Consider the following 25,699-nt stretch of genomic DNA (forward strand, 5'->3'; position numbering starts at 1 on the left):
TTAGCGTGTGCTCCCCGTCAGAGTTCAATGGTTCTGTCCTCTGAGAAGGATGCTTTATGTGATGAGAGAGAGGGAGAGAGAAGAGAGAGAGAGAATGGAGAGAGAGAGAGAGAGTGAGAGAGAGAGAGAGAGAGAGAGAGAGAGCAATGTACAAACTGATTTGATGTGGCTCTTTGTTGGGTTAGGGCATTAAGAGCACTTGGAATGCCATGGCAACCATGGGCACAGTGCCACTCCAAAGCTGAAGAGAGAAGAGGTGGGGGGAAGTCTGGAATATGGGACATATTAAGCTGTGGAGAAGAGATTTAAGAGATGTGAATGAGGCTTTGAAAGGATTTGAGATAGTCAGTTGGCAAAGTCATTACCTCGTCTTTAATGAGTGTGTGCTGCGAGTTGTTGTACTTGTGTGTATGTTTTGTGAGAGAGCAGCATGACTTGGAAGTGGGGTGCGGTATAACAGCAGTGGCTCATGTGGAATGTGAGGAATGTTGAAGGGAGAAATGATTGACAGATGGTGAGCTGATTCAACTCAGGGGCTCTGTTATTAAGAGGTGACTCCCACGCTGCAATAACTCGCAGAGGTGAAACATAAACAGATGTCAGCAAGAGAGATGCTGAATCATGAGGGTATGTGTGTGTGTGTGTGTGTGTGTGCAAAGAAAAGGGAAAGTGGAATAGTGTGTAAAGGACAGCCTGCAGGTCGCACAGTCAGTGTAGAGCTTTGTCCTTGCACGGTACGAACTGAAGCTGTGCAGCAAATTAAATAGAGCAGAACACAATTTAGATTCAAACACAGTCCGCTTTTGAATTTTTTTATTTTCCTACTCTACTTCAAAATACAGAAATGGCAAAAGGGCAAAAATCACATATTAGAAACCGATTATACTTCCAAAATGACACAAAGCACTGCATAAAAAGTTTGATTGTACCAAACTGCATTTACACTGATTGAATACGGAGATCAAAATAATGATGACGGCCTCAACCCCTGTGACAAACGTGATATAAAATGTTCATATACACAAGCGCTGGAAGCTAACGGCACCGTAGAATCGGCCTAGAAAGCAGACTGGCTTGGCACAACAGCTCATAAAGAAAATAAAGACTAAAGTGCAGACATGACTACTTCAATGTTAAACAATCTCCCACTTGGATGGTTTGTCCATAAGTACTGTACAACTCTGACGCCTTTCTTTTATCCCTTATCTCACACACACATCTCTCTCTGTCTCTTCCATCTCTCTCCCGGTCTGAATCTTCATCACTCCGGACCCTAATTCCATTGGCACGAACAGTCCAGCGGCTCCTGGAAGTTGTAGTCCACGACTGTGGCGTTGCGTGAGCAGTAAAGCATGACCGAGCGCGTCTGCAGTCCACTTTCACGGCAGCACTTACAGAACCGGGCGTGGCTGTTGATGTTGAAGTTGAATATGGTGGCAGACGGACATTTTCCATCACAAGAATACACTGTTACCTACAAAACAACAGCGAGAGGATGAAGATGAGGGCGAGAGTTCAATTCTCTTTTTTCTGTTTCCAATGCCAAACTCAATGTCTGCACTTTGTTCGATCTCTATGGATCTCTCTCACCGGTGCATTGCTCCTGCAGTCATCTTTTCGAATGGTCGTGCGGATGGCCACGCGCTTACACGTCTTACCATCCTCTTTACCTACACACACGTTCACAAGACGCACACACAAAGTAACGCTGAGATATAGCTCCAGACACGCCTTCCAGCAAAGCTAACACACAAATTACACATTAATATCACAGCATCCAAAACGCGCAAAAACTTCCAACGCCAGTTCACACGCACACACACACAAACACACACTTTAATCTTTTGCCACAGAGGCACGTCACTCACACAGCCTGAAAGGCCTACTGAGCAGAGCTTTTTGTTGCCCAGCAGTAAGGGCTTCTACTGATGGACAGCTGGGTGACGGGGGGCACAGTTTTCATGCCAGATAACCAGCTCTCCTATTGGCTACTGACCTAGACTTGACCTTGCTTCTTAGTCAATCAAAGCTTGTCAGAAGAATGACGATAAAGAACCTGAATGTCTGGAAGGACTAAATGTTTTCTTTTGGAATGCATCATTGTTTTATATTAAAGCTTGTTCACACCTGGCTACCAACACTTCTGACAGAAGATGATCTTATTTTCCCCATCGCAATCTGCAGTAACACTGCAATACTTTGTATGTGATAATGTGCTTATAGGGTTTAAACAACAGAGAAAAACAGACCCACAGGCAAACAAGACTCAGGCACACACACACACACACACACACACACACACACACACACACACACACACACACACACACACACACAGAGATAGAGCCTGACAGAGAAAATGGATGAGTTATTGATTCTCTGGATGCCAAAGAATCATTGTGAGTTGGAAGAGAGCAAGATAAGTGGTACCTGTGTCACAGTTAGTACTACCAGTGGGCATTACGGGATTAATGGTAAATGGTAAAACACCCACTCCAGAACCTGGGAACATCGTCAGGACCACAGCCGTCCGGTTAAAAGAACGTCAGGAAAACACACACAAGGTTACTTTTGGTTTTTAGAGAGCACAACTTCAAAATCACACATAAACACACAGAGGATGGAATCAGTGCAGCTTGCATGCGCAAGGATTTTACTTTTTTTGGGTCCAGGCAACCAGCCAAAGGACTTGATGTACTAGAAAGAGCAGCTCAGCGGGGCAAACTCTAACCCCTGCACCATCTCACATCGTCCACATTGGTACAATGCTCACCGTGGAGCACCCCCATTGGCCAAACTGCAAGGTCACTGCTAAAGCAGGCAAGCGGGCGAGGCTGCAATGCCGAATCCACAGAGAGAGAAATGTCACCATTATATACTGTATTTAATTATGCATTTAAAAGGAATAATTAACACACCTTGGAAATGTCCAAAACCTTCATTTCATGTTGTGAAGAAAACATCAAGTACAGTATTTATTTATTTATTGTCTTGAATAAATATCACCCCAGAAGCTGTGTTGGCTCTTGAAAATATTTGGGGCCAACTGTGGAAAGCAGGGGATTGTGGGAAATGTAGGCCAACAACAACAACGCGCGTTCTCTCCACCCTCTACAACAGGCCACACCCCCAACCACTCAGCCAATAAGCCCATCCACTGCCAGGCAACAAGGCGCTCACCCAGACCTGATTGATGGCTAGAAGCATTAAAGACTTTATGGGACTCACATGTCCTGCAGCAGCCGTCCACATAACTCTGAACCACGCCACCATTCTGCCAGGAGAGACACAAGAGACACAAGAGACAACAGGCAGATCACAGGTCTCTGGTTAGGTTTTTGTAATTTCAACGGAAATCGGTATTCAAACCATCTCATTTAACATTTCTATTATAGTCTATCTATAGGCAATAGGACATTAGTGTCTGTGTTTTTACTTTTAGTCAGATTTCAATTCTGATATTGAGCTGATATAGAGCTGCTCATGCATGTGTTTTGGAATGTGCATAAATGGTTTCAAAAACATTGAATTCGGACATTCTTCTTCTCCTCTCAAAGCCCTATACTAAATTCCACTGTATACTTTATATTATACTTCCAATAAAGGTGTTCATAGATCGATAGAAAAATTTGAAATTCTGAGATTCAGAGAGGCAAGTCCAGTTTATGGGACTTTTATATAATGTATATACAGTATATAATTTATGTAACGTGTTGTGATCATGGCTCGAAACCAATTTCCCCTTGACAACAGAGGGGAACAGTTCCGTTCAGCAACCACGGAACCAAGGTGCTATCTGATGAACATTTCCAGCCGTTTGTTGTGGCACCAATAACCAACATTTTGTGTTTGGATGGAAATGCTCAGAGCGGTTCAAAATGAGGTATGTCAAAGTTTGTGGAAAGGAGGTATGAAGAGGTCCTGACCTGAACACACTCTGTGTCATTGAAAGGCGGACAGATCACCCCGGAGCCAAGGACCACAGCTCCCACTGCTGTTTCCATACAGTCAAAACGTGTGCAGTTCTCCACCCAGGAGCTCCCTGCCTACACACACAGAGGGGACACCGGTGAAAAACGAACATTGAGCCCAGGTAGATGTGGACTAGCCTCCTCTTACGGTGAAAAGCTCCGCCGTTCCATTTTCATTGGTGAAAGTACAGGAGACGTTTTTACAGGAGCCGCAGCACACCTGAGGGTCGGTGGAGGGGACGTACACCTGGTGCTAAAACACAAAGGAAGTGTGTTAACTACATTTAAACAGGCGATGTTTCAATGTGTAGGATACATACTGGTCCACATCTCTGGGAGCAGTTGACGGAGGAGATTTCCATGGCGTAGAAGCCGGTGGTTGGATCTTTGTGACTCATGCAGTGGACAGTGTAGCACAACTGATCCTCAAAGTACTGAACCAGGGCCTGGCCTGGGCCCAGCACTGTCATGCCTTGGAAAACACACACTTCTGCTTTCTCTGTATATGTACACAAACATAAAAATCAACATAGGAGTATTCAGACTGTACATGATAGATATGTTTTTTAATTATTGTAAATATCAAACTTGAATGCCAGCCAGTCTGAGAAATGTGAGGTATAATGTAGAAGAGTCAGGCTTCTATCAAGGGTGTGTGTGTGTGTGTGTGTGTGTGTCATACGGCATGTATGCTGAGGGCAGCCACAGTTGGTGCTGCTGTCTGGTACCTCAACCAGAACCTCACCCTGGGAGAAAACAGAAATTTGATTGACTGAAGCATAATATCAGATTCTTTGGATTTCCTTCTAGCAGAGTTAGAAGATGAGCAGTGAGCGACGACGGACTTCAGTTGCTGACTTACCACCACACACACAGGACGAGAGCTGCCATCACACTGGCATTCTGAGTGTGTAATAAGGAGAAAGAGTTAAAGATGAAGACAAGCAACATAAAGCACATGACAAGCACACAACAGTGAGTGGACTCTAGTTAAAACTAGGTATGCATGTGATCAGGTATGTGTGTGTGTGTGTGTGTGTTTGTGTATGTACCACAGTGATGCTGTGGGCAGCAGTGGCCAGGGACAGCTGTTTGGACCAGAGAGAGACCAGCTGCACAGCTCACAGATGATTCAGGACACATGTTTGCATCACACACTGCAAAACAGAGGAAAAGCTAAAACTGACATTGAGGACACACACAACTCTCGCACACACACACACACACACACACAGACACACACATTCCTGTACACACTGCTTACCGCAATGGTACTGAGGGCAGCAGCTGTTTGTGCTGTTGAGGTCCACCGCTAGAATTTCTCCATGCGAGCATGCCGGAATGGGTTCAATACACGACTCACACACTGCACAAACAGAAAAACACAAATGACACCATCGCCCTTTGGTTGCTGAAATTCCCAGCAAAGCGTCAAAGCAAAATTGATTTATTCTTCTGGTTTTGAGAGTTCAAAAACGTACCACAGAGGTAAGAGTAGCAGCAGGACTTCTCCTCCCTGACCTCCACTAGAAACTGATCTTCCCTGCAGTCGGGGGCAAAGACAGTGGGACAGGCCATGGGGTCACACTCTGAGGGAGGGACAGCAAGGTGCTTAGTTAATATACAGGTATAACCCATGAAAATTGAAAATGTCTCAAACTTTACAGAAGATAGATCATAGAACTTTGCGCTCACCACATCTGTACTCCGGGCAGCAGGACAGAGCGCTGTAACCAATAACCAGGTGGTTCCCGTTATCGCAGGGAGGAGCCTCGCTGTCACATATGGTCATGTTGCACTCTGACAGAGAGGAAAGGAATCAGAATGCCATATTGAAAGCGAGCGAGGGGAAATAATATAACCGTGATCTCTCAAACTGAGTCATTGTAAGCTCACCACAGATCTTCTTGGGGCAGCAGGCTCCTTCCTCCAGCACGTCCAGCACATACTCTCCCTCTCTCTCACACAGCGGCATGGGGACAGAGTTGCATTCTGGTTCGATGGCCACCACGGAGCCATTCTCCATACATTTGTACAGGCAGCAGCCTCGGGCGGAACCGTTCCACACCTCGCCGGGGGCCCGAGGGCTCCCGTCGTTATCCGTGCACACTAGATAAACCAGAAGCAAAGCGGTCACACACACACACGGGATCATGACGAGTATTACAAATGACAATATCCGTTTCACTCAGACTCACCACAGCGATCCTCTGTGACGCAGAAAGGTGAGTCGGCGCGGTGCAAAATGGTTCCGCTGCGGCACACGCACTCCTCTCTGATGAAGGAGCAGGTGGTCTCCTCATAGAATTCTCGATTGAGACAGGTGCGGCTGTTGCAGGTGCTCACGCATGGCTGATACTCTTTGCCGGGGGGACAATGCAACGCTGCGGGAAGACAGGCATGTCGCAACGCGTGAGCAAATGACAAGACACACGACTGAATGAGTTTGTCCACTTAGATGCGTCTCCTTACGGCAGAAATTGTGTCGTCTCCAGGTGATGCAGACTTGGTGTGTGTAACAGACGGCCACGTACGCTGCCAAAAAGTCACACTGGTGATGCTTGTAATGAAGATCTCCTGCCCACATTATGTCGCAGAACTGCTCAGGAGGCACCTGTGAATGCACAACCGGCCCAAAAGTCATAGCAAGGTAGCCAAACATCTTGCAGTTTGTTCAGGTTTGTAAAATACTATACATTGGTGAGTGTAGCTACCTTGTTGTGACAGGGTGTGAAGGTTCTCTGGCGAAGCATGGAGAGACAGGTGGAGCAGTCCCCGGTGGTGCAGTTGTCCCCAACCCTGCGCATGTGTTCGGTCTCATCTGTTGTGGGAACTCGCCAAGCCTGCAGGAACAGTATCATGTCTCCCAGGTCCCTGACCACAGTGCCATTGGGCAGCTTCAAGTCATCTTCAGGGTTTCCGTCACAACATCCTGGCAACACCGGAAGACATACGCTCCTTAGTTATGTTGGACGTATTACAACTTGAAGTCAAAGTGCAGCTGCTGTTTAGACATTCAGTCTTTAGATGCTGATAGTTTAGATGCTTACACTTACATAAAAGCTTTAACATGTGGGTGTGTGTGTGTGTGTTTGCGCTCACCACACAGGCCTCTGGTGGGAACAGGGGCTTCAGTGGGAGTAATGTACTGCAGCACCATGATACCAGTGCTGTGGTACCACTGTATGCTGACCCCGCCAGGTGTGTGGATCAGGTACATGCTGCCTGTGTCCTCCACGTACAGAGACGGACGAGAGAACGGAAGCCTGACAGGTCTGTAGTTCACGGACACCTTGGGGACAGATGGACACACAGGCGGCCGCGTTATTCACTGTACAAGGAGTCTGTGTGAGTTGTGCTGGTAAATGAGGTAAAGAGGGTCACCTTGCGGTCCAGTCGGTTTATTATGATTCTGAAGGATGAGGTAGATATATTCAGCTTTGTAAAACACAGACCAGAGGTTCCACCTGTAGGACTCTGGGAGAGAGGATGAGAGCAGGAAATGAGAAGCAAAATGATACCACAGCTTTTGTCCTGACAAACAGAGCAGAGGAGTCCGTACTCACAGGCCGTCTGATGGAGTTGACACTCTACAACAAAAAAAAACAAATACAAATCATCACATAAAAGCAACTATCAGTTTTCACGTTTTCATTGGTCTTTAAACAGAAGAGCTAAAAGGATGTAGAGTTCATATTTCAGCCCTTTTGTACGTTACCTGGCTCGTAGGACATTTCTCAACAGTGCCGATTATTATCTCCTTGGGAAGGTGAACTAAGATGTAGGAGCCATTGTCGTACAAGGCCACATTGTTGCCATCAAAAGTGATCACTCGCAGGTCAGACATCACCGTGCAGCGGCCTGGAACAAGCAAATCGTACACAAAAACGTTACGATCATCCCAGGGCTGCTGTGGCTACTTAACAACAGGAGAAGCAAACTCACAGGGGCACTGCCACTGTGGGCAGCAGGGGTCCGTGTTGATGAGTATGGGCATGCCCAGCAGGCTGCATTGGGGCTGGGTGGTGTTGTAGCGGCAGTGGAGGGAGGAGTTGTGAAGCAGCAGCTCTCCATTGAAGCAGATCAGCTCGGCACACTCGTCTATACGATAGGAGTACGGAGGCTGTGCCAGGAAAACATGTCGCATCATCATAATCTACTCTGACCAACGGCCCTGACCTTCTACAGAAGTTTGCAACTTTTGTGTCTACCAGTATATACAGACCTCTCATGGCTTCATTCATGCAGTAATAGATACATTACATTAAAACTGATTGATAATTTGTCATATTTACAGTGTTTTGTTTACAGCAGTACAGTATTTGTGGTGCATGTTTCATTTATTGCAGCTATGAGTAAGGAAATATTAACAACCAAGGTTTTTATATTATCTCCATTTTTACAATCTACTATTCCCTACAGTATTGTATCATTTTTGCAATCAGAAGCACATATTGGCTGATAATGATACCCACTCTCTGCCATATAGGTGCTCATCATGTACTCTGTATACTGCAATAACGACACCTGTCTGGCTTTAATAACACACACAGCATGATGGATGTGGAACATGATATTCAGGCCAAACATCCAAAAAATACCCAAGGGTTGAACTGCAGGAAGAAGCCAGAAAATGGGCAGTTCCAGAGTTTAAAATGTCGGCAGTAAAGAAAGAATATTCACTATTGACAAGGAGCAGGAAGATGAAAACACATTACAGCTGCCCTGGGCTCTCTGCATTGACTTTCTGTAAAATTCAGGTTTGATTGCGAGATCATACTGATTAGTTTGAAAGCACTTTGTGCATGTGCCTGGTTATGTTTCTGAGTGTTTAACCCCATATGAACTGGAGAACACTCACACACACTAAAAGCCTTTGTAGACTTGCGTTTCATACTTGAATGGCTGCTGTTGTCCCACATGTCTTGTCCACTACTTGTCCATTACTTCTGTTTAGCTATTAATAACAACGTCTAGACCTTGTCTGATCTACTACGGCCTGCAACAGAAACACAATTGCACCATTTTTCCAACACATTCCAGTGTTATCTATCTCTGCAACTAAGGTGTTGTGTTGCTGTGTGTGTGTGTGTGTTTGTGGGCGATGTATGTATCTTTATGGCTGTGTGATTTAGTTTAGGTACAATAACAACACTTACTGTGCATGGAGAAGTGGGCAAGATGAAGGGAGGAGCCCTCGATACTTCTTCTGTTGTAGGAGGGGTGTCAGGACTTGTGATCATTTCTGTTGTCACAGGCCCCATAGTGAGCTCCGTGGACGTAGGAAGTGGTGTTGTGGTTGCCACAGCAACTGTTGAGGTGTCCATTTGGGTGGTGGCCTCTATGGTGACGGTTGTATCAGTTGGCAATGGCTGAGGCAAGGTCGTTGTTTCAGTGGTGGCGTCAGGGATAGAGAAGGGGGTGGGAGTGCTGGGGATGGCTGGGGTGGTGGGTGGATGGGTGGAGGTAGATGTAGGCGGAAGTGGGGGGGAAGTTATGGGGACTGCTGGGGTTACCGCTGAAATTGGTGTTGCGGCAGCGGTGGTTAGCGTAGGAATTGACGGGGAAGTGGTGGAAGAAGCAATGGAAGGCTGAAGAGTGGTGGTGACAGAAGGGGTAGTAGCAGCCTCTGGTGCTACTGGGAGGGGTGTTGCTGTGGTTACCTCTGTAGTGACCCCTCTGGTAGTTGTGGTTGGGGCAGAGGTCGTTTCAAGGGTGATGATAGGAGTTGTCTCAGGCAGGGTTGAAGGAGTGAGAGTGGTGGATCCAGGTGTGGTAAGTGGTGCAGGAAGAGCAGGCGTGGGTGGTAAAGAGGTAGGTAACGAGGTCACCTGCTCGGTGGTCCATGCTGTAACAGGAGCAGTAGTAGAAGCTGTGGTTGTTGTGGGTCTGACAGTGGTGGGTGAAGTAGTCGTCACTGTTGTGGTGGTTGCAGTGGTTGTTCTAGTAGTAGTACTCCTGGTAGCGGTTGCAGTTCTTGTTGTAGTAGTCGTAGGCCTGGTAGTGGTGGATGTAGGCCTGGTGGTGGTGGTGGTGGTTGTAGTGGTGGTAGGCCTGGTGGTGGTGGTTGTGGTGGTAGTTGGAGTGGGAGTTGTAGTGGTGGTTGTAGTTATGGGTGGTGCTGCAGTAGTTCTATTGGAACGAGTCACATATGCAAAGGGAGTCGGAGTCGGGGGAAGAGACACACCTGGAGGGGACAATCAGTATCATGAGTGTTCATTTATATTAATTTCATCAAATACAACATAGCTATTACACCGGCGGAACCATGTCATGTATGATGTAAAGTATGGATTCTCAAAGTGAAATCTGACAAATCAACCAAGTTTTGATGGTGAGTGGTGACATAACACACTCATCTACCATTAGCTCAACTCACAGTCCTCTGTGTAAACACATCTTCTCGTGACTTCATCAAGGACCATGTTCTTGGGACACCGTGGAAAGCAGCCCTCCACACTGGAACATACAGAAACAACATGAAAACACGAGCTGAGCGTTGGTAAATTTTACAAAATACAATGAATGCTGTCTTACGGGGGAAGGACGTGGCAGCGTCTTGCATCTGGGTCACTGCATGTGCGGACACACGGGCTCGCACAGGGCTGGTATCGCCACTCACACATCATACGATACGGAATCACAAAGCTGCTCTCTGCCAGAAGAGAGAAAAACGTCATCATTATCTATGCGTGTGTGCATGCCGGTGAGCGTTGTGTGCATGTGTGCATTTCTGACCCTCCAGTGCGAAGCTGCTGCTGGCTTTGAAGCCTTCAGAGTTGTCATATCTCTTGGCTTGTGCAGCGGTGCGCGTCAGTGTCAGAAAGTTTCCTGGTTGGCCGACAAGCTCAAATGAGGTGTGACCTGGGAGAAACAGCCCCTGATGCTGGATGAAAGTTGCTCTCCGACTAAACTCCACCCCTCGATTCCAGTGCTCCAACTGCAGGCGGCTACGTCCCGACACAGCAAGGAAGTAGTTTGGTCTCTCCGCAGACTCCAGGGACACCACAGGGATACCTGCAGACGCCACCACAACGGGAGTTGGCATTTCTATATGAGAGAAAGTCACGTACGCTTACACGAATGTGACGGCTTACGTGATGCTCTGTCCTTCTGCAGGCCTGTCGTGACCATGAAGTTGAACAGAAGCCCAGGGGCAGGCAACTGGCCCGCTCTCTCCCTCACCAGGGGAAACACTGAGCTGCTGGTGCGATTCACTCCAACCATTGTGTCGTTAAAAACAGCACTGACCAGTGAAAATGGTCCATCACCCAGCTCTGTGGGGAAGTGGAAGACAGAAGGACTGAATGTAGGGAGATGGCATGGTAATATTGCACTAATGACAGCCAACACAGTGTGCAGGGGTTGTTGAACCACACACAGTCATTAAAACAGCTATGACAAAGGTTGCTCTTGCTTGTTTCATCCGCTCCTATTTTTACCTTCTTTGTTCCTTATTTTACTGTGATGCACCTTGTGACATTTGCTGTGAAGAGTGTTATACAAAAAAACTTTACCTACAGTACATGTTGTGCTCTCCACACTGAAAGAGGACCATGTTAACTCTAAACTGTAGTATGCAGGATCTTCTTACAGCAAGAAACAGAAACACTTTTAGGTGTGTGGGGACAGAAACTCTGGCTATTTTCGTTTTCATCACTTTAACCTTTATTAGTATCAGCATCAGTGACTCAATACCTACCTTGATTGTAGTATTCACAGTCAAAGGCTGGAAGAAAAGGAGACAGTCAACAGGTTGTGAGGCATTTCAATAGAAGAGATATGATGGTGAGCAGACTAATGTTTAATACACAAGACTGATGAGGGGCTGGTCGAGGTGGGTCAAAAAGGTCAGCACACTGGGTCACATTTACCAAGATACTGTAACGTGAGGAAACTGTGTTTGTATGTGTGTACTCACGGCAGACAGAGGGTGATCTCCAATGAATAGTGACCCCCTGCTGGCAGCATTTGTGTGCGTATGCAGCAATGGAGGTACAGAGACACTCGCAGTCTCCCCCGCGATTGCAATTGCAAGTGTCTGTCAAGCAGTTCCTATAGAACCATGCCACATCCACCTGTAGGTATACATGGACACAGACACACACACACAAACACATAAACACACACAGACAAAATGTGAACCAGGCCAAATCTCACTGGGGGGCACTGGGGGAGGTCTTGTTGGGGTGAGTAGATATCAATAATGCAGACCCGGGAAGAATTGATGAGATATCAGGACAAAGGAATGTGGGTCAACCTCTGGTGGACAAAAGAGCTCATGAGCTTCATGACAGACAAAATGCATCAACAAAGAGTCTGCATCTGTGCTAAAGTCTGATGAAACTCACGTAATCCTACTGAAATTTCCTACTGAAATCTTCACAACACATCCAAGTGTAACAATCAAACCACTGTATACATTGACAGCAGACATCAGAATCTATCAGGGGCTCAATCTGGTACTGGGCCAATGTGATTCTAATGTATTTAAAGTTTCACCCCCTTGCATGTAATTATTAAGGCATTCAGATAGGTGCAGGTGTAGGTGAGTTCCTGTGTGTATTGGCTCCCTCTGCTGGTGACTTGGAGCTGTGGAAGTCATATATTCCACCTCTCCCTGTTATAACCGCCTGATCAGGATCCAGGCAGAACCTTCAGGTATCCATTTGCATGCACGCCTGTGCATTTGTTTGTGTATGTGTGCAACTTGTGAGGCGTTTAATGTTTATCTCTAAGGAGCAGATCTCTTTGATTGAGATCAGTTAAGTGTTGTTCCCATACTCCCTCAGCAACCTTTTCCTCCCCTGCTGCAAGAAAGATAACCTTTACACACCTGCGCAGAGGTTAGAATGTGTGTGTGTGTGTGTGTATGTGTATCACTTTATGTATACTCACCACGTTGTGGCAGGGGGCAAAGACGTCGCTGTAGAGGAGAGCGCACTCCCTTTTAGCGTATGGCTGTCTCGCCAAGTCCCCTTCGCACGGCCGCTCAACTACATGGTCGCTTTCACACTAAGATACACGAAACACACACACACAGAGGGAGATTGAGTGTCTGATTACTCTTAAATATCACTTTGGACTCGAGGGAGGACAAGCACACATAAATTACAGAGTGAGTAAAGCGAGTGAGCGCGAGACGGACAAAGGCGGACAGATAAAAGACGGGTTAAGGGAGACGTATTGGGGGACTGAGCCGACTCGTACCTGTCCCAGGGCCCAGCTATCTCCAAAGCTCTGTGCGTTATTGACTTCCATATGGCTGGAAGTGGTCATATCGTTCACAGTCACACTATCAAAGTTTCCACACAATCCACTGAGCAGGCCCTGGAGGACAAACACACAATATGTCATGTTTTGTCGCGAGCCTGATCACCACAGCTCTAAAGGACGTCCCCACCTTCCACTGAGGTCCAGCTCTGATGTGCACAGTTGTCTTGCGGTCCCAGAGGACGGTCAGGTCCTGATTGCCGAAGTGGACCACAGTGTAGTAGCCTGCTTTCCACAGCTCAAACTCTGAGCCTCGACCCACGACAGTGGACGGACTCTGAGGCAGGACAAAGGCATTTTATTATGTATAATATAATATATGAGGGGAGAGCAAGTGTGTGCCTGTGGGTGCAATGCATACAGGGTTGCCAGAGTTGTCCATGAAGTAGATTTTGGTAAGTCCCACGTGAATGACCAGTATTTTCATGCACACGATGCCACTCTCGTAGCAGTCCTTGTTTTGGGCGACAATGGATACCTCGGTTTCTCCTGCAGTCTGGAGAGACTGTTGAAAGACAAGAAAGATATTACTCCTGGAAGAAGAGGAGGTCTCAAAAGGGCTGGCAGTGCAGTCTGTCAGCTGTCTGACCAGCAGGTCAATACATACATATTTTCAGATTAATCTGAATATGCAACAGCAACAAAACAGAATAGAAAAGGCAAAGTGGGAGAGAGAGGAAGGACAAGATTACCTTGAACTCATTTGGATTACAGTCAACTTATAATGGATTCTGCTGCAGTTCTTTACAGAGGTGCTTAAGATTGCATTTGAGTCACTATGTTTTGCACCCTGCACTGCAGTGGTGTCCATAACGTTGCATTAAGAGTCAGATCAGTAGGGCTGGCACACCAGGTAAGGTATTTTTAAACTTGTACTGACCCTGGCATTGGGTAAGCACAATACAGGAGATTCAAAGTTAGAATTTATTTGTAGAGATTGACACACCGGTTCCTGAATGTTCAGATCATGTCGGGACAAATTCAGACACATCGTTTGCACAATGGGTTCGGGCTGGGCTCAAAATTTCCCGTTTAGTTTGACATCACTGAATCCTTCAACTGTCACAGATGCTTGGTTTTTGCCTTCTGGTCAGGATCGGGTCTAGATTCAACACATTACAGTATGTGTTGGGCCCAGACAGCACTCTCAGGTTACAGGTTCGGACTGAGTTCAGAACATCATGCCCGACTCTGGCTCTGTTCAATTCTGCCTGTTTAGTGGAAGTGTGTCAATGTGAGTGAATGAGAGGTGACAAGAAGCCGAAGCAGCTCTCGGCTATTGAAGATCCATCCATGATCTGCTTTCTGCTTTCTTATTCCTTACGCGTGTGTGTGGCTGTGTGTTTGGTTGGAGGTGGAATTGGAATGTCTGTTCTGTTAGTTCTAATTCTATATCCCTGGGAGCGCAGGAGCCCTGGGGTTTGCAGCAAACAGTGGTCCCTTTGTGTCACTACAGTTTTGCACAACGTCTCCTGGCATTACCATGACACATGCACGCACACGCACGCACGCACACGCACACACACACACACACACACACACACACACACACACACACACACACACACACACACACACACACCTTAATCAGCTCTAACTAAAAACCACTCTGGCTTCCAAGATTAGAAACGATTATGGATCCTCTTTCCCACATCTCAAATCAGTCTTAGCAAAAAAAAATGTAGAGGATGCTCCTCCTTCGCCTTGAGACACACATCACCTCTCATACACACATTCTCTGACATAGTCAAGCACAAGCACTCTGACACCATCTGGCATGCACTTCAGCACAGAATCCATAAATTTAAATTTAGCACTGCATTTCATTTACATGCATTTGATAAAAGTATTTGCATATGCAACACCCTAGAAAGTTTTTAAGGGGATACACAGAAGACAAAGACACACACACACAAACATACACACACACACACACCTCACTCACTTTAAGCAGGTAGACCTGGCAATCAGATTTGTAGTCATATTCCAAGCCATCAAACGTGTGGTAGTGTCTGTCACTGTACACAGTGCAGACAGCTGGACATGGTGAGTAGCTGCAGTTAAAATAGCCACGGTGACACACACTGAGGAGACAGATGGACAAATGACGAACAATGAAGTTTCAAACCACACACACATATTGATTATACTGTCAAGAAGACTACAAATCCAGAAGAACAGAAGAAGTATGATACCATTTGTAACATGAGGTCTCCACAGTTTGTCCAGGTAGGTACTCAAGACCAAGCCAGGCACAGGGACAGTTTTCTGGGTAATAACACTCCCCATGGTGCAGCACCAACCTTCATAGAAAAACACAGCACACACACATAAATCACCCAGAAGCTATTTGGTCATAATTGAATCTTGACAAGCTTTGGAAATGTGTGTCGGAAAAGTCAGTAAGATTCACAATTCTGCTGGACTGTCAAGGTGCCCTTAATGAAGACATTATTCCTGACTATTAAAATGCTCTGCGAGGCTCCCCTGGGTAAATAAAGTTTTAATGGACCGTATCAACGGTTTGCGCAGGTTTTAGCCCATTAGCTACTGCTGAGTAATGATTTCCTATTTTTCCAGGCAGCCGCTGCTTTCAATTCTTTTCACCCCGCAATGAAAACCTACATGCTGAGACTTGACGAGTCGAATCCAACAGAGTGACCGTTTTGCTAGCTTAGTTATATTATCCTTGTGTGGTTATCCCAGCTGTGTGTAAAGTTCACTGTGATGGATCACCTGTTCAAGTCCCTCCAAGGTGATTTTCAGAGTGCTCATATAAATTCACACCCCTGGAAATCATTCAAAAATATTTACGGCACATTCACAGGACGATTTGCCGCCTTGGGATCACAAATACACACATAGGAAGCAGACTGGAAGTAAGGTGGGTGCTTGTGTTATTTACCCAGGAGGACAGACGCAGCCAGGGACGCACGGCGTGTTGGGAGGGCACGTGAGGTTCAACATCAGATTGCGACAGGTTGGTGCGCAGCCCACGCCTCCTCCCTGCTCGGTGCAGCTGTGGTACACCTTTCCCTCCGGACACTCCCCAACCTCCATGCTGTCGGGCTCTTTAACACACACACACACACACACACAAAGAACACAAGTCCCCATAAACTACAGCCTGAATGGCTATTCATGGGAAACAAGTTCTAAGTATTCCAAGAACAGACATCGGGCTTTGATTTCAGCAGTAGAGACACTGTCTGAAACGGCACTTTGTTGTTGGAGAAACTCTGAGGAAGGAGAGCAGAAACTGATGGGAGTGTGTTGGTGTGTGGGGAGTTACCTTTTTCCTCTGGCACACACTCCATCTTCCCATTTCTGCAGAGGCTGTTGGAGGAGGCAGGAAGGGGAAAGAGAGGGAGTGAGTGCTTGGAGGAAGAAGAAGTCATCTGACAATCACTGGAGATTTAACTGCATCTTTTTTTAACATCATGTAGGGTGTTACTGTGTGTGGCAATGTGAATCATGTGTGTCTCACCAAGGCCCGGAGGCGCTGAAGGTCACATCCCCCGGCTGTGACACACCGCCCATGGAGTAACAGTGACACTGCGACCTGAGGAGAAAGTCGTGGCATCATTTTAATTAGCATAACTAATGATGCAGTTTTGTGTGTTTTTCATCGCCATCATTACAATGATATACGAGGTGGTCGTAAAAAAGTCTCACAGATGCACACAGCGCTGGCGGACGTCGTCATAGTAACTGCCATCCGGACAGCCACACCCCTCTGCACAGTCATCGGGGCTGCACGTCTCCACGCTGGGTAAAGCGCGGCACGACCGACCGCAGGATGACACGCAAGAGTGGTGAAGCATACCGCCAAGACACACCACCCCTGGACACACACACACACACACACACACACACACACACACACACACACACACACACACACACACACACACACACACAAACACACACACACACCCAGTTGGTCTATTAATATGAATTTTAAGTGACTATATTTAATATTTGGGACACACCAGGACACTCACCACACTCAGAGACATGAGATCTGAAGTTGACGTCCACTCCGTGTTTGGCGCAGAGGTAAGCGTAGTGAGCCAGTGCAGTGCACAGGCAGCCGCTGCCGCATCGACAGGCCTGGTAGCGACACTGCTGCTGGTAGACGCTAGGGCTGATGTAGTCGTGGCACGGCGCAAACACACTCCCCAGAAGCACCTCACACAGCGACGCGTAGAATACTGGCACATAAACACACAAGACGCACATCTACACACTATTTCTGAACCCGAATCAGTGACATGAAAGGTGACAGGATGTGTAGCTTCCATATAAGGCACTGATTGACAGGCCACACGTGTATTAATCTCTCGCTATTGAGGTGGAGAAAAACAAAGAAAGATGAAGCCTGTATTACCGTTGTTCTGGTTCATCTCACACGGATCTATGATGGGCAAGTTGACTGGAGCTACACAAGCAGACGACACCTTCCAAGCATTGGCATGTAGCTGAGGAGTGCCCTCTATCATACCTGCAGGAGACCTACAAAACACACACACACACACACCCACACACACACACACACACACATATATCCAGTCACACACGCGCAGGAAACTTTAAACTTTCACCTTGAACGGGGAAGTACTTGCTCACAGGAAGTCATCTCGAAGATTCCCGTTGAAGGTTCCACAAAGGCCGAGAGTGGAGCCGTGCCATTGGCTGTCCAGCTGCAGATAGACCCTCCCCCCTTGACCCTCATACTGAAGCCGTAGACCAATCGCTGCCTTCAGCTGTGTGAACACGGAGGTCAGCTTGGAGATCTCCACTGTGTCTTTAAGCAGAAACAAACAACACATCTAGTTAAAACTAAATTATAACTTCTATGTAAATGAGTTAGTTTGCTGATCTGCGTTGGCGCCATCAGACTGAGCATCTGATTGCAATTAGAAGTGGATTATTGTCATTTGTGTATTCATTCCACATGTAAGCAGGGGTGAGAAAATGAATTACTGGTGCTTTATGTAATCCCTACCATCAGCGTAGGGGAGGATTGGCGCCGGGTTCACACCAATAATCACTTCCCCCTCTCTCGTCAAAGTGATCTGACGACTCACATCCTCGTCCAATACCACCGTCACCGACTGAATACACACTTGTTGCTGGAGAGCCAAAGGAGGGCTGGTTAATCTCTTTGAAGAACCCAACATGGTAGGTGTGTATGAGTTTGTGTGTGTGTGTGTGTGTGTGTGTGCTACCTCTGCACCGGTAGTGTACTGCAGTGTGATGGTAAATCTGCTGCTGAGACGGCTCTTTGCCAGAACGTACTGACACGCCCCGGGCTGGAGAAACATCCTACCGTCGAATGTCGTCACAAACACATCCCCTACCACAGAACACTCGGCTGAGAGGGGAGGGAGTGAGTGAGAGTGAGAGAGGGAGAGAGAGAGAAGAGAGGCAGGGTGAGATAATAAATCTGAATTCACTTTTATCCAGAAACAATTTTGTCCACAAGGAATAGAGGAAACTCACCTGTGCAGTTGTTCTCAGTGCAGTTCCACACCCCTCCCATGCACACACTGGTAAGAAAACACACACCAGGTAAATAGCTCTTTGTCTGCGCCGCACACTCACTTCACACACAGCAGAATAGTCACTCTACACACTCACCAAACGCTGCATCCCTGCTGAAGCACGTGTCCTTGCACATACGACGTTCCATGATACACACACGGACACTGAGAAACGGCAATACACGTTCCATTTTGTAAGATAAGACCTGAGGGGAAAGCGAACCGTGTCAACTTAATAAACAATGGTAATAGAAATATATCATATTGGAAAGCTTTATTTGTAATACCATCCGGGCAGTAGCAGCCGTCCAGACAATGCAGGTTGGTTCCCAGACACTCTTTCTCAAACGTGCAGGTCGGTGGACAGCAGCTGATGCAGTCTCTGTAGACGAAGCTCTCCTCACAGCCGTCATCTACACACAAACACACCAGATTTTGATACTAGGGACAGATTACACTAAATGTACGAACTAAATCACACTCGCCAGTTCGAGCTACAGTATGTAAGTCTGAAATGCTGTCAAAAAGTTCCAAATGCAAATGTACACCAGCATCTCCAGGCTGCAGGGCAGTGAAGTAAGAAAGTATGAATAATTGAATCTTCTCTGACAGGTTTGCGCTGTGGTGCAGGACATGATGGCTTTGTAATGCTAAATATTCTATCGTTTTAGAATAATATTGGGGTAAACCATATATTTTGTTGAAAGTAATAAGACTGAATTAATAAAACATGCAACTAAGCATAGTTCCTTTTCACACAGTAGTAAGTAATTAATTGTGTCTTATGTATTCACACTAAATGCATAAAATCGCAATTTTCTGACAAGCGCTTCACATTTCGATTTATAAACTACAGTGTATTGATTATGCAGGCTTAAGGCAATGAAAGTGCTTGTTGCAAAATGAGTGCAGATAGCTTGAGGGTTGGAGGGTAAGCTTACAGCAGGAGGGGAAGCTGTCTCTCCACTCCCTCACCGGGTAACCGACGTGTGAGCAGGCGCGTGTGTACTCCACCAAAGCTCGGCAAAACGTTTCCTCATCGTCAGATCTGAAACAAAACTGCTGTAAGGGGTCTATTTCTTTGTAATTTGCTGCAAGGTGCAACCGGGGCTCGTATTAACAACAACACACAGCCAAGAGAATGTGGATGAAGGCAAATGCTAATGTGTGACTTACACACAGAGGTCAGAGACGCAGCTGGCTACAAACGGATTTGGGTCAATGTTTTCATGACAGGACAGGAAGGGGAAAAACAGGAGTGCACTGCACTTCTCTATGGCGTCCTGCACACAGAGAAATGTGCATAAAATAACACAGCGGTAAGGTAAAGCTCATGTACAGTACAAGCATCACTGTGGGTTACAGAAGCTTGACTCAAATCTCAAATGTGCATTAACACCAATCTATAAATTCATTGCTCTGTTTATAGTCTTACAAAGAGTGTGAAAACAACAAAGCAATTCATATGAGATGTCCCCTGATGATAAAAAAATTAAGAAACATTTCCATAAAAGAACAGGAAGCAGCGCGATGGGAGTTCAGTGTTGTTTAAACCCTAAAATGTGAAAAGCTAAAGTTACAAAAGGGTAGAAAGTGTTTTGTGGTTCTCACGTCCATATCTGACTCAGAGTGGCACGGCCCGTTGAAGTCCAGGTCCACCGAGGGACACGCTCGCTCGTGAGGCAGATCCACCGCCCAGCTGTTACCAAACACTGCAGGCTCATCCGTCCGAATACCTGAAAGGCACAAGACACACGCACATGAAGCATTTATACCCAGGCAGCACACAAGCACACAAAAGGACAAAGCAGTAAGGTTTTCTCTGGAGTATTCCCTTTTCTTCCTACAGAGCTTTGTGCGAGGTCGGGAATTTTCCTGATGTTGTGATTTGAGACATTGTATGTGATATCGGGTTATACAAATAAAATTGACTTGACTTGACTTGATAACTGCATGCTTGTGTACAGACACACAATACACAATAGATGTCGTATCATCTGAATATGTCTCTCTATGGAGCATCCAACACAAGCATTTTCAGCAACTAGCAGGAACAAGTCTGAGGAGATGTGAGTAAAAGTCAAAATGTTAAATTATGTACAATCGCATAATTCCACTTGTTTACTCTGTTACTCTGAGTTCCTCCCTGCAGCACTGGACAGCTCTCTCTCCAAACAAGCAGGGCACCACAGTTCAGATTACTAGACACCCGAGGAAGGACCTTACCTCCAACAGCCATTCAGCCCCTCGCCATCCCTCCTCTCACTCTGTGGTTATAATTGCCTCAAATTGCCGTTCAGTGTATAATAACAATAATTGTGGTGAGTGGGTGCTGAGAAAGGAGAGAAAATGACGGGGGCGATCAAGCCGGTCTTACCACGTGTGGTGGTGAGGTCATCGCCAGCAAGGTGGTTGAAGTTCCCACACAGACCACATGGAGCACCCTGGTGCTCTTCGCTCATTTTCAGGTAGATGCCGGAGCCCCCGTCCCACGCCAAAGAGAAGCCAAACACACTCTTCACCAGCAAGTAATCGGCCAGTCGCTCAATAAACACACCGCCTAACGTCTGAGGCAGACTTAACCTAAGATAACAGAGAGAGAAATAGTGTGTGTGTGTGTGTGTGTGTGTGTGTGTTTGAGTGCGTGTGTCAAACACTTGGTGCAGTTAATGTGCTTCACAGGTAACAAGGATGGGACAGAAATCAATAACAAAACATTACAATGTATGAACATGTCTGTGTACGTGTGTGTGCGTATGTGTTTTCCCATTCTGTACCTCTTCAGCAGAATAAACACACTCACACACTCATACACACACGCACGCACGCGCACACACACACCTGCGGCCTCCTTGGTGGACCTGATATCCCGAGATGTGGATCTCCTCCTCATTTGGGAAGAATAAGCTGAGGGCTCTTGGGCAAGAATACACACTCCCATCACACACTCTGCTGTTGTGCACCTGAGAGGACAGGGAAGAGATGAGATGAGATGAGAGAAAGAGAGAGAGAAAGAGAGCCGGAGAGAGAGAGAGAGAGAGAGAGAGAGAGAGAGAGAAAGAATAAGAAGAACGGCTAAAAAGGAAAACAAATATTGTAATATCCACTTCTTTACAATTGCTATAATTTATAACACAAAACAGTTAAGTAAAGTAAAGTGAGTAATCTAATCCACACTTTTATATACTTTTTCAAATCAAGGGCCCACCTGTCTTCTGAAAAATGTTCAAAATGGCAAGAGAACAGATACATCGATAAACAAAGAGGAACATTTGAAACTAAACCTCCAATCTAACACAAATCCCCATTGTAACATGATTTTTGTTTGGCAGTTTTTTTCTACTATCTTGAAATATGGACTCTCTGTGCTCTTACCCACACTGTGTACTGTGGGGTAGCTGAGTTGCAGTCTTGGGCCAGAATGTAAGAGCAGGTGCCAGGGAAGTAGAAGTAGATTCCGTCAAAGGTTTCGTAGTGGTGTTGACCCCACGACCTGCAGATCCCGTCTCTATCCTGGCCCTGGTTAGGTACTGAAAAAGCAAATGGATAAGATGCTTGTGATTCATCGCATCGGTTTCATTTGTAGACATAATCCAACAGCGACAGCAGAAACTCGCCAAAGTTCAAGACTATGACTATCCTCATATCATTCACCATCATCTTATACTTTAATAATCAATCCCTTTAAGGCCAATTCTCTCAAAAACAGCCCTTTGTTACAGGAAATCCCCAAAGCTGCCTTGGCTCAATGTGCTGCCTTCAGGTGTCATCGCATTTGCCTTCAGTCCGACAAAATGCCTTCATGTTCTCCACCAAAGCAGGATTTGATTCAACGACCTTCCTCTGTTGGGTTGATTTGAAGTCCATTCGCAGGTCGTGTGTGTGTGTGTGTGTGTGTGTGTGTGTGTGTGTGTGTGTGTGTGTGTGTGTGTGTGCGTGTGTGTGTTTGTGTGGGAAGGTGGCACTTCACCTGCTTGAAAAGCTTCCACAAGCTCAGTTCAGTCACAGGAACTATACTGTCTCCGTCCTGCGTGTGTCAACGCTGAGTCATTGTAGTTGAAATGAAAAATGTTTTAACGGTAATTGTGACTTTAGAACTCCTGATTTACTGTATAAGGGGCCTGTTCAGACTATAGAAACCAGACACTCTGTCACTCAGCCCTTACACTATTACCTTAGTTAAATTGGTTTATATATCTGCAGCTGTAGGAAGGTAACTGTGTGTGTGGGTATCAGTAACAAAGAGAGAAAGAGAGAGATCATGGGGAATCTAATAATTAATTAACCAGTGTGTGCAGTAAATTAATGTCTGTTGAATAAGAGCATGATGGGCCCATACACACACACACACACACACACACACACACATATGACCTCACACACACACATATGACCTCACACACACACTCATTCTCATATAACCTAGGGTCTTATTACATTACTAAAAGACTTGTCACATATAAGGAATGGCGCTTGTTGCTCAACCATAAGATTTTCGGTATTTTAGCCCTGTGGATCAACCTCTGATGAATCAGAGACAAAGATGCAGTGTGTGGACCGTATGTTACTCACTGATCTGGCAGCGGTCTCCCAGTGCCTGGAACTGAGCACAGTCACACACACCGCCCTCTTGACACCAGCCACCATTGAGGCAGCCGCAATATTCTGGAAAAAGGAGATGCACACGCTGAAAAAGTTCACTTACTTAGTCTACCTGGATAGTGATAGTTTTAAGCTTGTGTGTATTTGGTGGCAGTTCAAAAGCGGTGCGATTACCTGAGGAGGCATCTCTCTGTGTGTAGTTGTGTAAGATGCTGCGCGACAGAGCACCCTCTGACAGCAGCGGCCTGTATGTCTTGGAGAACAGTGAACAATAAAGACACTTAGAGCTGATCCTGCAATAAATCCTCAACATTAAAGAGCATCAGTGTGTCACTGTACTGTGTCACTGGTGTACCTGCCTCTGTAAGGTAAAAGTTGCATCAGTGTGAGTGGGAGAAAGTGCATGCGTTAGTGAGTGTGTCATTCTTTACAAAGACAGCTTTGTGCCGTTAGGGTGTTGTGCGCATGTGGGTGCCCTGACCTCCTCTGGTTCTCTTAGGTGTAGTGTACCAACCTCCTCCCCGAGGAGATCCCGTTTCCTCCGAAGTGCATTAGCCCTCCTGCACACACACACAAACATGCACATTAGTGGGAAGAAACAGTCAGAGGGGAGACTTAAGTGCACTTGCACACTGCATGAATTCAGACTCCAAACTCCTCTTTACTGAACCCTCACAGGTGCACATACACACACGCACGCGCCCACACACACAGACACACACACACACGCGCACTGTAACGCGTTGTTTCAGTCAAATACACTCACGATATAAATAGCAATTCCATTCATCACTCTCACAAAAACACACTTGTAGGATTTACAGTAGGGATTTCCAAAGCAACACTGTATATTGATTAGATTATTGATAACAGAGCATCATTCATTCCCAAATTACCTCTGTAGTCTTCCCTCTGTCTCTGAAAGCCGGCTGTGAGCTCCTAAATGGAAAGGCAGACACGTGAAAATCCTCCCTGCCTTTAATTATGGATGTGATAGGAAATCATCACGTGAGTGGTGAACAAGTGAATTAATATATATTAAATCAGACATAGGGATGACCAGATTCATAAATTGCTCCTATAATTTGGGCTCCAGTGGGTGCAGAGAAGTTCATGATGTCTTCTTTGTGTACATGTCTGCCACTATGACGTGTAACTCATATAGGACTCGTTTAGGTTGGCGAACGAACAACTACTCACCCTCAAGTATCAGCAAGTGGGAGATTGAAAACGACATGAGAAGAAATCGTTCCACAGTCCACTTCACGTTCATCTCAGAGTCCGAAACGAAGGTCCCGTCGAAACGTCAACGGTGCATCTCAGTGGCCCGGCCGGAGGAGGAAGGACTGAGTGAAGGTGTCACCGGGACGATGCTCGCTCGTACCTGGAACAACCTACCGGGGCGGCGACTGCCCACCGAGCGGATGATGACGAGCTGCCTACACCTGTGTGTGTGGGCAGGTAAGCCTCGCTGCTCTCTGACACACACACATACCCCGAACAGCCCCTCAGACCGTGTGTGTGTGTGTGTGTCACTGTCACTTAGCCCACCTTGAAGGTTTTCCGTCACATTACCGTAGTTTTGACCGACCACATGACCTGGGTGACGCAGCGAGCGAACTTGGACAAACTAAATGTCCACTTCAATTCATTCATTTGACACCATAACTATGCATTTCCGAGACTAACACAGTGGTTAAAACCAATATTAAAAAAAAGAAAAATCGATATTCCTTCGCGTTTTGGGAACAACACCCAAAAAACAAACAAAAAACTCACTCGTTCTTATGTAGTTCCTCAAACGCAACACCCAATGGCACAATAACAACCTTCAAAACGTTTAAAGTCACATTTCTAAGCCACCGTCTATTTTCTAGTAAAAACAGTAGCTTTATTTTACCTCTAGTGCGGGTTTAATGCTTTTACTCTTGAGAAACGGGTTAATTATCTCTCTGTATGCTCCCCTTTGTCTGTCCACAGCACCAACAAGCTAATAGCTACTGTGTGTTGACTCTCACTGTGTTTATCAGTGTTACGCTCCTGTTCACATTCACTTGATCCATGCTGGATGTGTAAAAGCTTTAAATAAACTGTGTAACGTTGTGTTTAATCAATTACTTTAGCTTTGTTTAGGCTGCTGAATCCTCCTGTTCCTCTATTCCTGCCCCAACACACACACCTGACCATGTATGAGTTAAATTAATGTAAGCTAAACCAATTCAAAATGTGAAGTAAAGAAATACACCTAATTTGTGAATTCAAAGGGTGAATTATTTGTTATTATTTTTATTTGTCTCGGTATTCTCC

At 46.1% G+C, this 25,699-nt stretch overlaps 1 protein-coding gene across 1 annotated transcript; it reads right to left on the reverse strand.

Moving 5' to 3' along the window:
• Nucleotides 1-916: 916 nt before the first annotated feature.
• otogl (otogelin-like) lies at nt 917-24,665 on the reverse strand. The gene is made up of 58 exons (XM_076142378.1): nt 24,593-24,665; nt 24,289-24,331; nt 23,874-23,952; nt 23,567-23,645; nt 23,363-23,455; nt 22,166-22,320; nt 21,632-21,753; nt 21,168-21,373; nt 20,402-20,526; nt 19,967-20,073; nt 19,732-19,838; nt 19,078-19,203; nt 18,888-18,996; nt 18,750-18,796; nt 18,476-18,621; nt 18,253-18,379; nt 17,874-18,051; nt 17,635-17,759; nt 17,249-17,458; nt 16,920-17,088; nt 16,732-16,806; nt 16,537-16,580; nt 16,150-16,315; nt 15,440-15,547; nt 15,190-15,328; nt 13,606-13,740; nt 13,375-13,521; nt 13,182-13,301; nt 12,870-12,986; nt 11,893-12,049; nt 11,674-11,700; nt 11,069-11,248; nt 10,710-10,988; nt 10,509-10,626; nt 10,351-10,430; nt 10,026-10,158; nt 9,131-9,929; nt 7,917-8,094; nt 7,690-7,832; nt 7,538-7,561; nt 7,356-7,448; nt 7,074-7,263; nt 6,686-6,903; nt 6,444-6,585; nt 6,170-6,355; nt 5,868-6,080; nt 5,667-5,771; nt 5,453-5,560; nt 5,236-5,337; nt 5,024-5,128; nt 4,834-4,874; nt 4,654-4,717; nt 4,292-4,470; nt 4,120-4,224; nt 3,927-4,046; nt 3,229-3,274; nt 1,591-1,670; nt 917-1,474 (listed from the first exon to the last, which is right to left on the reverse strand). Exons 1-58 carry the CDS (start codon nt 24,663-24,665, stop codon nt 1,274-1,276), a joined length of 7,893 nt encoding a protein of 2,630 aa, XP_075998493.1. The 3' UTR covers nt 917-1,273.
• Between the last annotated feature and the right edge of the window lie 1,034 nt (nt 24,666-25,699).

Source organism: Genypterus blacodes, unplaced genomic scaffold (assembly GCF_046128005.1).
Source record: "Genypterus blacodes isolate CSIRO-AG114 ecotype Tasmania unplaced genomic scaffold, CSIRO-AGI_Gbla_v1 ptg000021l_1, whole genome shotgun sequence".
Classification (NCBI taxonomy): Eukaryota; Metazoa; Chordata; class Actinopteri; order Ophidiiformes; family Ophidiidae; genus Genypterus; species Genypterus blacodes.

Bases quoted from the DNA above. Each gene is read 5' to 3' on its own strand.
- otogl (XM_076142378.1), bottom strand. From the start codon at position 24,665: ATGAACGTGAAGTGGACTGTGGAACGATTTCTTCTCATGTCGTTTTCA. The intron at 11,701-11,892 runs GTGAGTACACAC...CTTTTCTTCCAG, and splicing joins GAGATCACCCTCTGTCTGCC to CCTTTGACTGTGAATACTAC. The intron at 10,627-10,709 runs GTCAGAAATGCA...CTCTTCTGGCAG, and splicing joins CAGCAGCTTCGCACTGGAGG to AGAGCAGCTTTGTGATTCCG.